The sequence below is a fragment of the Lottia gigantea genome (genome assembly GCF_000327385.1).
Source record: "Lottia gigantea unplaced genomic scaffold LOTGIsca_301, whole genome shotgun sequence".
In the NCBI taxonomy this organism is placed as follows: Eukaryota; Metazoa; Mollusca; class Gastropoda; family Lottiidae; genus Lottia; species Lottia gigantea.
In genome coordinates, this window is record NW_008708990.1 from 52,909 (window position 1) to 66,656 (window position 13,748).

Genomic DNA, 13,748 nt, shown 5'->3' on the forward strand with positions numbered 1-13,748 from the left:
AAGGTCAAATGTTTTATGGAATGCGATTGCAGACAAAATAATTATGTAAGAGGTTTAGCTTGAAAATTTAACAATTTACTTTGGTTACAAGTGTTATATATTTTCTTACTTAAAACATGAAACATATGAATTTTTACGTATGTCTTGTGCTTTACTGGTATTACTGGACCACGAAGGGAATCCTTTTCTAATTTTATGAAATCGCTGATGATGAAAATCAAAATATGTTCAAACACACTAATACTCAATACTACAAAATACACCTGAAACACCAAAAGGTTTTATTTTACAGGTGTTGTCTGTGGTAAGATTTCTGTTATTCATGGTCAATTTTCTTTCTTAATTATTATTTAATATTGATGTGTGTTGATTATTATATTTATATATTGTTGATTAAAGCTGTTTTTTCAAAACGATCGACGTTTCAACCACACAAACATATGCGTATTGAATTGTTTTGGTAACAACTCTGATAACAATTGGTTGTTTCTCTTAAAACGACACAATGTCTATTTATAGGGGATGAAATGTTACAATAAGAAGTATGTCATCCAGTTTCTTGAACTTTGCACATTCCGAAAACAATGCAGTGCGATAACCCACTGAAATAAATCATCTTTATAGATAATAATAATAATTCATGTAAAAAGATAATAATTCGTGTAGAGTTTGTCACTATTAGTGTATCTGTAGAACAAGATACAAGTTCAAGGTATAAGTGTGCTGTTTTTATTATATTTCGGGGAAGGGAGGGTTTGATTCTCCCAAATGTACAGGCCTAGGGTGGATTAAATGGTAGGCCCTGAGGTCTGGAAATGGGACAAAATCTGAACTAAAGAATAGAATAGATGGTTTTTAAGGTCAGGTGATGTTATCATTTTGTAATATCAGTCTAAGGTTCAGTTAAAATAACATCCCACTTTTTGACCAATGACTGTTTTCTTATAAGTTTATTATATTATTTTTTGGTCAAATTGGTAAATATATTCAATGGGGGATCTATTTTTAAAATTGTAAATTCTAAGTTGAAGGAATCTAACTTGACACTCTTTGCCTCGTCACATTGTTATGGGGTGATTTATTTTATTTGACAGAAATATTTTCTAGTAATTTCTGTGGTTGTGGTGTTATTTTATCAAGAATTTATCTTATGTTAAGGCTGAATATTCTCAAGGATTGTTATAAATTTATTGCTGGTGGTATATTTACAGTAAATCAATCTTCTCTTATTCAAATTAATTACAGCTTTTCTTTTGTTGATGAATCATATTTTGGATACTCAATTCTCATCAGGACAGTTATAGTTTTGAAAATGGGAAGGAACCATTTTGGAGCACGAGCAATAGATGCGAGCAATGAGCAGTTTCCCTAGGCATGATTATAGGATGAAATATTTCTGATGCTCTCGTTTTGAATGAACCTGTCGGTAGAGGCACTAGTGGGTGTGCAAGAGGTGGGGGTGGGGGTGTAATTCGTCCCTCTTGAAATATAGTTTGTACTAACATTTCAATTATGAGAATTTTGGAACATTATTTTTATATGTTATTCCCTAAATGTATGTCAGAATGCACCAACTCAGTTTAATTAGTCAAACTTTTGAAATATAAATTCTGAAAGGTGACTGAATTTTTCTGCTTCAGAAAATGAGTTCAAAAACAGATGCTAAGCAATCTGAAAATGGATCATCCCCTACAGATGGAGAATATCCTTATTGGATGAGTTTTAAACCGGGAGATGATCAGGTTGAACCAATCAAACTACAGGTCAAAGGTTAGTCTGTCATTATATTTTATGTCAATAAGATGACTTATAAAGGAGACTTATCAGTTTTTCAGAATTTAACAGACAAACAAACTGTAGTTATTTGCGCTGGCACTTCCAGGCCATTATTAATATTACCACAGGCATTGATGAAACTTGTGACATCAGAAGATTTTAATGATTGCTTATATTTGAAATATCAAGACAAACTATATCCCCAGGCCAGGTCTGAACCAGATCTGATAAACACTCATACAAGACCTTGGCCATGTCTGAACCAGATCTGATAAACACTCATACAAGACCCTGGTCAGGTCTGAACCAGATCTGATAAACGCTCATACAAGACCTTGGTCAGGTCTGAACCAGATCTGATAAACACTCATACAAGGCCTTGGCCAGGTCTGAACCAGATCTGAGAACCACTCATACAAGGCCTTGGCCAGGTCTGAACCAGATCTGATAAACGCCCATACAAGGCCTTGGCCACGTCTGAACCAGATCTGATAAACGCTCATACAAGACCTTGGTCAGGGTAGTATTGTTAGCTGGGTCCAAGGATTAGATGATCTGAGATTTTTCATCCGATTGGCAATTTTCAAAACAAAACAAAAATGCAAAATTATTCTGCCACATTAAAAACTATTTTGAGGTCAGGCCCCAGGGTCTCAAAACTTTCTCAAATTTCTGTGAGGGGCCAGATATTGATCATATATTGAAAAGGAGGTTCTAAGGATTAAATTAATCACTGTATCAAGATATCTTAATCTGATCATTTTCTGAATGATTGACAGCCTTAATTCTTTCTGAACCCTGCAAAACCAGCAATTTGTTACATTTTTTTACACAAATATCTGTTCTGGACTAAGCTTATATCAACCTGTTATTTCACAGGTACAATTCCAACCTGGGTTAAAGGTTCACTCTATAGAAATGGATCTGGTTTATTTGAAATAAACAATCAAAAAGTTAACCATGTGTTTGATGGATTTGCTGTACTGGTCAGATTCACAATCCAAGATGGCGGAGTAATGTTTCAGAGTCATTTACTGGATAGTGAGACGTGGGAGAAGTGTTATAAAGCCAAGCGTATTGTTGTTGATCAGTTTGCTTCCAATGCTCTTCCAGATCCTTGTAAAAGTATTTTCTCTAGGTAAGAGCCTTACACCTGTATAGGGTAAATAATTGATGTAATGTTATGACAATGTTTTTTATAGCTTTACCGAAAGATTATTGGTTTCGATCCAGATAGACAGCTCAGCAAGGATATCTTCTGAAATTATTTACAAGCAATGGCTTATCAAGTTGAAATATTTTTTTTTTATAACAAATATTGACTTAAATTCAAATTTTACATTCTCTTCGTCTGATCATTTCGGTCAATCACTAAAATTGATTTTTATACGACCACAAATATATTTTGGGCGTATATTGTAATCACCCTGTCAATCCATCGTTCCGTTCACATTTGGCTCGTGCGCACTCTACAGGCTACAATCATGTCCGACCTGGCGTTTTCACTCAATTAGCTGTATTGGGCAATTCGTGCTCACTCTACAAGCTTCAATTCTTTATGGATTCTTTTGATTTTTATTGTGTGGATCAATGTCATAATGAGGATGATCCCTATCGATTATTTCGTGATAATTTTCCACCGAAATATCGTGTATGACTTGGCGTTTTCATTCTACTAGCTATATTGTGCATCTCGTGTTCACTCTACAGGCTTCAATTCTTTATGGATTCTTTTGATTTTTATTTTGTGGCTCTGTTCACAATTGGCTCATGCTCACTGTACAGGCTACAAACAATGATTTGTACTGCTGGTGGGCGTATGTCACCTGGCTTCGCAAGGCTATCTTTAAGCACGTTTCTATTCTAAAGAGATTTTAGTCATTTAATTCCAGCTACTAGTAGGTGAATGACACAAGAACTGACAATCTAATTTTTATTTCTTAAAGTGATACAGATAGCTGAAATTGAGCTTTATCAGACAGTAAAGCATTGATGTGGCTTTATTCCTGTGGAATTAAATCAGATATTGTCTGGCACTATCAGTTCAAGCCAAAATCGTTTTTTTAGGATATTTTCCGTATTTCAACCACCGAAGGGAACAGATAATACAGCCGTGAATATTGTGGAAAGAGGAGATGAATTATGGGCCTTTACAGAAACTCCCAAAGTGAACAGAATTGATCCTAAAACTCTATCGAAATCTGGGCAGGTAGGATGTGACTGATTTTTTGCTGAAAGTTGGAAGTCATTCTTGTAGGATGGTTTATAGTCCAATTTGATTAAAATCTAGATAAATATTGCTTTCTCTTAGATAGGGCTTTAACACAGACGATTATAGCGTTTGAATCTAGCTACCAACGAACAAATGGTGGTCGTGAATTCTAATCTTGGTGAAAGTCATGTTAACTTAAAAAGTCATATTTCCTTAATATTCCAGTCATCTCAGCTTTGGGTGTCCAATTCAAAAAGATCAATGCCAAGATGATAATTCTTGGACAAGCTGGTAGACAGGATCCTCGTGCATCTTAATGTTTAATGAAGTCTATAAAGGTGTAAAACTTATTTCCTTTCTTTCCAGAGCGATTTTACTGACTATTTAGCAGTTCATCTGGCCACTGCTCACCCTCATCTAGAGCCAGATGGAACTCTATATAACCTTGCTACTTGCTTTAACTATACTAAAGCCTTCAATATTGTCAAAATACCACCCAATTCTAATGGTTAGTAATCTTCAATATTGTCAAAATACCACCCAAAAGTAATGGTAGGTAATCTTCAATATTGTCAAAATACCACCCAAAAGTAATGGTAAGTAATCTTCAATATTGTCAAAATACCACCCAAAAGTAATGGTAAGTAGTTTTCAATATTGTCAAAATACCACCCAAAAGTAATGGTAAGTAATTTTCAATATTGTCAAAATACCACCCAATACTAATGGTTAGTAATCTTCAATATTGTCAAAATACCACCCAATACTAATGGTAAGTAATTTTCAATATTGTCAAAATACCACCCAAAAGTAATGGTAAGTAATTTTCAATATTGTCAAAATACCAACCAAAAGTAATGGTAAGTAATTTTCAATAATGTCAAAATACCACCCAAAATTAATGGTTAGTAACCTTCAATATTGTCAAAATACCACCCAACACTAATGGTAAGTAATCTTCAATATTGCCCAAATACCACCCAATTTTAATAGTTAGTAATCTTCAATATTGTCCAAATACCATTCAATAATTATAGTTAGTAGTGTTCAATATTGTCGAAATACCACCCAGTATTAATGGTAGGTAATCTTCAATATTGTCAAGATACCACCCAATACTAATGGTAAGTAATCTTCAATATTGTAAAGATATCACCCAATATTAATGGTTAGTAATCTTCAATATTGTCAAGATACCACCCAATACTAATGGTAAGTAATCTTCAATATTGCCCAAATACCACCCAATATTAATAGTAATCTTCAATATTATCAAAATACCACCCAATATTAATAGTTAGTAATCTTCAATATTATCAAAATACCACCCAATATTAATGGTTAGTAATCTTCAATATTGTCAAAATACCACCCAATACTAATGGTCAGTAATATTGTCAACAATTAGTAATGAAATGTTTACTTGGCATTCAGATTTTCTTATATTTTATAGACTAGACAACCACTCATGCATCTATCAGACATATCATTTACCAAACCTACATTGGAATTTGTGTTTCAGTTTCAGAACGTATAATTAATTGATATTGTTTATTGCAGGTAATTTAAGCTGGGATCAGATTGAAGTAGTAGGAAGTTTTCCATCAAAATGGAAAGGCACTGTGGGATACAATCATAGTTTTGGCATGACAGAAAACTTTTTCGTTGTCCTAGAACAACCCTATGCTTTCAGTATACCCAGGCTGCTAATTAAAAAGATTGCCAGTTATACAGTCAATGACTGTATACTAGCATATCCAAAGGAGAAGGTTCGTTTCTTTTCTTCTTGCTTTCTTTGGGATTGATTTATTTTGGTATGTTGGGTGTTTTTGTCAAATTTTGTTTATGAAGTTCTGAAAGGCCAATTGGCTCTATCATTTGCTCCCAAAATTTGTATTATATTTCAAACACTATGGTATTTATTACTTTCAATTTCCGTGTGTTTAATTGGAATATACATTGGGTATGTGTTACCATTTTTATTCCTTTACCTATTTGAAATGAAAAAAGGTAGAAATGAATTATATCAACTGGTTAAATTCACATCAAAAGAAATAAGAATAAAATTTATGTCTCTAAAATACGTTACTTACATTTCTGACCATATTTTACCTTCTAAATTAATTTGCATAGATAATTGGTGCTCACCTATTCATAAGATGGGCTAGGTTGGTGCTTGGTGTTTTCTTGCTTAAATCTCTTTGTTGGAGAACATGGACAAGCATGCATTATATTCTATGTGCTACTTGCTTGCAGGATTATACTTACCCTGATAAATAATGTGATATATGGTGTGATATTGTCACAGGGTCCAATAAGTGACATTAGATCTCTGGCAATATCTGTGACGATATCACATCTCTTCTGAAATAGGACCATATTTATTAGGGTAAGTTACAGTGGGAAAGTTAGTAGGTCCTTCGGCAGACATTGTGTCTATGCATCTGAACTGTTTAATTACCTTCTCAGAAACATTTGAATAGTGGACTATCACATTATTTTCTCTGTTCCCTTTACTTATTTTAAGCTTAGAATCCACAATCTAATTATATCACTGTCTATTTATAAGCATGGAACAGCATTGAATAATAGGGTTGAGAGTTGACAATACTTCATCATTTGAACCACTCAGAACCTAGGAGATATTGCACCAGGCTTCAGTGTTCAGAAGGACAAATAATATATCTGGAGGGTCATTGATGTATAGTGTTTAGGAGCGGTAATGGAATTGGTCGGTTGTTTGAATTTTTTCAGGGGGTCAATCAATTTTTTACAGAGGGAATTGCCCCCACCCGTTTATTGGACTTTCATACAGAATAATAAAACCTGTCTCAAGTGAGTTTTGTAAGGTAATAAATGACAATTCATTCCATAAATACAACAAAAATAAAATAGTTATATCATATATTCCAGACTTTATTCAATGTGATGACCAAATTAGGAGTAAATCTAAAAACTAAATACATGTCCGATCCAATGTTTGTATTCCATTTTATCAACTGCTATGAGAAAGACAAACAGCTGGTGGTAGATTTTGTATTTTATGATGATGTTGGCTTCATAGACAAACTATATATGGAGTATTTTAAAGACTATAAATATAAAGAAACAGATTCTAAACCTAAATTTGGAAGATTTGTCTTACCCCTGGATGTTTCGAAAGTAAGTCGAAATCATATCATTTGTGACAATGTATTTTTTACGCCTTTTATACGCCCACATGGCCGTCGCCCCTGTCCGTCTGTCCGTCAACATTTCTTGTGAACACGATAGAGACTACAGTTTTCAACTGATTTTAATGACATTTGGTGTGATCGTTTACATTGATGAGATCTTGGTCAAGTTCGAATTTGACGGTCTTTCGATGAATGGTTTTTGAGTTATTGCCCTTGATTTATGAAACACGCATCAAAATTGTTTGTGAACACAATAGAGACTACAGTTTTCAACTGATTTTAATGAAATTTGGTGTGATCATTCATATTGATGAGATCTTGTTCAACTTTGAATTTGAAGATCTTTCGATGAACGGTTTTTGAGTTATTGCCCTTGATTTAGGAAACACGCATCAAAATTGTTTGTGAAAACAATAGAGACTACAGTTTTCAGCTGATTTTAATGAATTTTGGTGTGATCATTTATATTGATGAGATCTCGTTCAACTTTGAATTTGAAGATCTTTCGACGAACGGTTTTTGAGTTATTGCCCTTGATTTAGGAAACACGCATCAAGATTTGTTTGTGAACACAATAGAGACTACAGTTTTCAACTGATTTTAATGAAACATGGTGTGATCAAGTATATCGGTGCGATAATTTGATGTATTTGGGATATTGATATCGATTTTAAAAAATTGGATGAATTTCTCAGCATAAATAACTGGCAGTAAATATTTATATCAATGAATCCAAACTATTAAAATTTCTTTAAGATGAGAAAATTCATACTTTAGTCACTAAAGACTGTTTTATCATTTCTGACAGCTGCCAGTGGGCGTATGTTACCTTGGCAAGCTATCTTTATAGTTCAAACCACTGTGTTTCAAGTCTTATTGTTTAGGATTGTAGAATGGTGCTGAATCAGACATTTTTTAACAACCTGTTAAATTTGATCTGAATTTCCCCATAGCCTAAAGGTATTGTTATATTTGGCAATGGAGAGGTCAACTGTGTCATTTAATAAACAGTTCTACTTTATCACTAATTATAATAACTCTGCCAGGCCATCAAAGTATGTTGAAAAAATATTCAGCTGTTGAATGTCTGAAGTACTGGTCGTGCACCCTATTCTTTGCATTTAGAATTCATACCTACTGACTGAACTATTCCACATTCAAAGACCAAAATGACCTTCCTACAGAAGTGAGATCAAAATTAATTATCTGAAGGTCTAAGTATTAGCCCGATATAAACCAATGTAAGACTTTATATTCTTCAATGTTTAGCCTGGTACAGGTCTGTGATATCTTGAATCAGTTTTCCCTTGTTCTTTACAGGCAGTGGTTGGTAAGAATTTGGTGACATTGGACAGTAAAGCTACAGCTACACTACAAGAAGATGGTAGTGTTTACCTGACACCAGATTTGATCATTGAAGGTAAATATTTGCCACCAATGGTTTCTCTGTTGGACATATTCAATTTATAAAATTTATTTTAGAGCTTATTTACATTGAAAGAAAGAAAGAACAAATATATTCTACAAGGATAACTACTTAGGTACTTAATTAAAATTAGACCAAACGATTAAGAGGGCTGTAGTTAGACCCTAACTGAAGTAGCTATATTAAAAATAAAAGCCAATACTTATACTGATTTAAGTTAATATAGCATTTTACTCTGTTCTCTTGTATCAGCTTTTTGCTTGATTCGTAACAATGCTTGCACTATGATATCTTTCAAATTGAAAATGTCAGCATCATAAGTAGGTATCAGGGACTGGGCCGACTCTCAGAAGCACAGGCACAAGCATCAGAATTGTTCATACCTTGAGGATTCGAACCCCCGGCACCTAATCTCCTAGCAGACAAGGTGTGTTTAAAACTACTATTAGACATGACTAGTAATACACTGTCACTTGAATAACCAAGAAATTGTGTCAATGAAAAGTATTGTTTTTGTAGAGGGTTTGGTTATGGAACTTCCACAGATAAATTATCAACATTATAACTCCAAAGAATATCGCTATGTTTACGCTTCTACTATATTTTCTAAATTCAATAAGGTTTGTATTCCATTTATTAGAATAAACTTGTCAAAATATCTTTTACCAGCTAATAAAGCTCAAGCTTGCCTTGTTCGTGAACAGATTCGCACTATTGATAGCAGTGGCGGAGATAAAGCCCCCCTTCCCTAGCAATCTCAGATATCCCCCACCCCCCTCAGTTGTAAACCTGACTCCGACACTGATTGAGATTTAATAATATTCACAATGGAAGTGAAAACAGTTATAACTGCCATATTTTACAGCAGAACAGAATATGAGTAATATAACCAGCAATCACTTCAGATGTTATCTTCAATATGTATTTCTGAGATATTTTTTCAAAGTGAACTCCAGAACCACATTTTTTCAGATGATTTTTACACAAATGTCAAACTTTCCCTTTAAAATCAGATTCTTAAGTCAATCGCCAAAACCATTGACAATTTTGCTTGTGAGAGTTTCCATTAAACACAAATCTTTATATTTAGATCCATAAACTAGATTTAAAAGAACGTAAAGTGGTAACATATTCTACTGATGGTGAAGAGTTTGATTATTTCCCAGGGGAACCGATATTCGTACCCAAACCTGGTGGTAAGAGAGAAGATGAAGGTAAGTGGAATAAAATTTATTTATAATCATTATCCTACATAGTATACAGTCAAGTAACCTAATTTCGTGCTAACCTATTTTTCGTGCATCTTCGAAAATGATTAATAATTTACGACCTCGTGTGACATTTGCTTGTTTTGATAAACATGGGTTATTTGTACAATATGAGCTAGTAGAATGAATCCAGTAGTTTCAAGCAAGGTAAAATGTATTAATGTATACTTTGACAAATACATAATGGCGGATTTCAATTAATACCAAGTATCACAATTTTTTATCGGCCGAATTACCTTTTAATCCCAAGCTGTAATCGGAATTCCAAGTGTCGTCTGCTAGAATGTAGTCCAACGAATGAAATCACGTGATCAACTAGCGGATTCCGTGTCAGCAGAAAAATTCTATGGAACACAATGTGGGCCGTATTCTTATGTTGTTTCAATGACTTATTTATAGATCATACATTGTACATTGTACACGAAAATAGGTGACGCATTCTGCCGCCGTTTCCGAGTTGGTTGCTCATGAAATATGGATCAAAGTGATAAACCAATTTTAATTATTTTATAGAATATCTGGGGAAACATCTAAGACATAAACCAAGAAAATTGCGTTTTTTTTAATTTTGACGAAATTCGATGTTGAATCCTAATATGCACGAATATCAGTTACACCACTGTACTGTAAGGCAAAAGAAGCTTCATTCTGAAAGTTTTGGGCAGCTATCTTCAACCATCAGGGATCAATTACAAGATATCTGATTTGTTGGTAGATGACAAGTTAACGTTCGCTTCCAGGGGATGCTGATATCGCAAACTAGGTAGTTGTTGGTAGTCGTAGTTGGTGTTGGATTGGTTCAAATTGGATGATTCTGTGTTGTTGGTTTGGTTGTTGATTCTTCGTTAGATCTGGTCGGGTCGAATGACATGGCGGTGTGGCGTGAGTTACTCGATCTCTTTCATTCTTCCAAACTCGTTCTGATCATGGTATTTCTTGTTGATTGGTAGTCGAATGGTAGTCGTTGGTTTGGTTTGGTTATATTATCTGTTATCTGTTGGAAAACTAGAAGACCTGAAAAAAAATTAAAAAAAAAGGAAGTGAGAAAAGAGGCGGGGGAGGGGGGGGGGGGAGGCTTTAAAGAAAAGGGGGAAAAGATGTTCTCTGAGGTTTCTGCAGTGAAACTGTTCAAGACAGATTTGGTTATAAATTGGAAGACGGGTTCCATTTTGGTATACCAGTGGTATGTGGGTGGAGCCAAAACATTCTGTATGGTGAGTGGTATGCCGTTGGTTTCCAGGTACTCTAGTAGTGGCTTACGAGCGGGTTTCAGTTCAGTGCATTGAATGAGGACATGCGACCTTGTAGCAACGTGGTCGCAGCGACATTTAATGGCGTTGAACTGATGGTCTCGTAGTACGTTGTTGGTCCGCAGTCTGGTTGACACTTTGCACATGGCTACAGATGGATGATTTGGTTTGGTTTGGTATCTTCGGATCAATCTGGTATCTTGCGGTGTCGAGGTTCCGTAGCATGTCAGCCCATTTCTGGTTGATCCTAGAAGATACGATACTGCAGAATTCCGAATAGGATATCCTTAAGACTCAGACTTTCCTTGGCACAACGGTCTGCTTGATCATTGCCAGGAATGGAGACGTGCGATGGAACTCATACTAATTCAATCTTGTTGTTGTTGGTTTGGTAGTTGTGGATTACAAGATAGCTTGCCAGGCAAGGTAATATACGCCCACAGCTTTGATTTTGAATAAAACTATTTGGCAGTACAGTAACAATCACCAGTATGAAATATTCAACCTTCAGTCATACACTTCTTTTGAACTCTTTGGGGCGATACTGAATAATATTAAGTATGAGTTATTGCACTTGTTCTTGAAAACCTGTTCAATTTTTAGCTTATGAAAACTCTAGATGGCAAATATTCAACCTTCAGCGCAGTACTGAATAATAACAAGTTTCGTCAAAATTCGTCAAGAATTGTGCCTTCGAAAAGGTTTACGAGCTAAAAAATTGAACGCGTTTTCAAGAACATGGGCATTAACTCGTACTAAATATTTTTCGATTCTTCTGATTTTCAATAGGGTTCATCCTTGGGTGATAACCATCACTCCCACTACGTTTCGTCAAAATCCGTTAAGAATTGTGTCTTGTAGAGTGTTTAAGAGTAATTGTGGACGGATGGACAGACGGACCGACGGACGGATATGGGTGACAATATACGCCCCCCATTTCATGTGGGCGTATAAAAATGAATTGAAAACCTCCAGTCGTATTTTTTTTTATATTTTGTCAATGTCTTTGATGCGCACCTTCAGTTTGACAAGACCCCTTAAAGATGGATTCCTACATTTTCATTACCAGTAGAATTCCAATGAGTGACCGATCAAGAAAGGTCAAAAAGTCTTTTTTTTGTTTATCCAGACTGTACATACATGGACATTTATGATTGGTTAAAACTCGTAATTATATGCAGTAAGAACATAATGATATGATTAAGAATACATGATAATTCATTAGAAACACCAATTAATCAAATAGTTGCCCACTATACACAACTATACTGAATAGTAAATTATGTCTTCAGTTTTATTTCACCCAACTTCTCTCGTAATTTCTGTTGCAATAAAGTCACCTTTTCTAGGTCATGAATTGAAAACAATAGAACAAATTCTGAAATAGCCCAATCAGTAGAATCTCACAAATTTTGTTTATGATGTAGGTAACAGTACGTCACAGAGTGGAATTATAACACATCAAAAAATCGTTTGATAGAATTTATACTTTTCTGCACTATGTACAGTACGTCAGAGAGTGGAATTATAAAACATTGAAATGTGCTCTTTTTTGATAGAATTTCATTGTGCGATTTTCATTCGAATGACTAATTTGTTTCCAAGATAATTTTGACAAAGGGCAGTTCCTAAAGAAAATCATGTACAGCAGTAGAATTCGAATTATTTTCTAAGATTTAGTTTAGAGGGTATAATTTATAAGTTAAGTTATTTACCGTATAATTAGGAAAATAGTGCACAGGCATGTATAATACGCACCTTTTCTTACAATAAAACTATGTTACCTTGTTTTTCAGAATAAGTATGCCATCATCTTGAGAGGTTTCAAGAAAATGTATACCATAAGAGTATATGAGCTTGTATTTTAGAAGTAGAATACCATAGATAAACTAAGTACTAACGATCCGAACCGCAAAACGAAATTATAGAATAAAACAGAAATATAGAATTAGGTTAGCCCTTTTTTCAGATGTAGCTGATCATAAAAATGTATTTACTTGTTTCATAATACATCTAATTTAGAATTTCAGCTTTAGACCAACGTGGTATTCATTATTTAAATTCCAGGTGTATTGCTGGCACCTATAACGTCCAACATTGCTGGGCTGGCCTCCTACCTGGTTATTATTGATGCTGAGACAATGAAGGAAGTGGCTCGTGCTGTTTTACCAGCTGATGTCATGATGACCTTAACATTCCATGGTACATTCTCTACTACTAAATTATAAACTACTGTAATCTAAAACTATCACATTTCTTATATTATTCTCTTGTGAAATTTGAAATAAACAGAATTCCCTCCCAGAAATTTAATAATCAAATGACTTACTTTTCTCTAAGAAATTTTCCAGTAGATTTACAGTTTTTATAGCTTTTAGTAGTAAGTGTCTACAACTTGTCCATCGTATCCCGAATACGGGTTTTGACAAATCTTATTAGCTATGTATGAAGTATGCCGAATGGGGGTGTGGTTTGGACACGATGCAGCTTGTCTTGCTATACTATTATAATATAAAAATCTGTTCATCCCAAACACATTTAATTTATTTATATTTTAACGAATTGTTAATCAAAATATTGTGAATAAATATATGAATTATTTTTTCATATTATACGTTAGAACTATTTTTGTCCCCATGG

General features: G+C 34.3%; 1 protein-coding gene across 1 annotated transcript; it reads left to right on the forward strand.

Annotated features, from left to right (window-relative positions):
- Nucleotides 1-1,643: 1,643 nt before the first annotated feature.
- Nucleotides 1,644-13,336, forward strand: LOTGIDRAFT_175541 (hypothetical protein; the record flags this gene model as incomplete). The annotated part of the gene is made up of 10 exons (XM_009057593.1): nucleotides 1,644-1,770; nucleotides 2,656-2,914; nucleotides 3,844-3,985; nucleotides 4,355-4,496; nucleotides 5,549-5,757; nucleotides 6,902-7,150; nucleotides 8,485-8,584; nucleotides 9,110-9,210; nucleotides 9,681-9,804; nucleotides 13,176-13,336. The coding sequence occupies 10 exons, from the start codon at nucleotides 1,644-1,646 to the stop codon at nucleotides 13,334-13,336; spliced, it is 1,614 nt and encodes a 537-aa protein (XP_009055841.1).
- Between the last annotated feature and the right edge of the window lie 412 nt (nucleotides 13,337-13,748).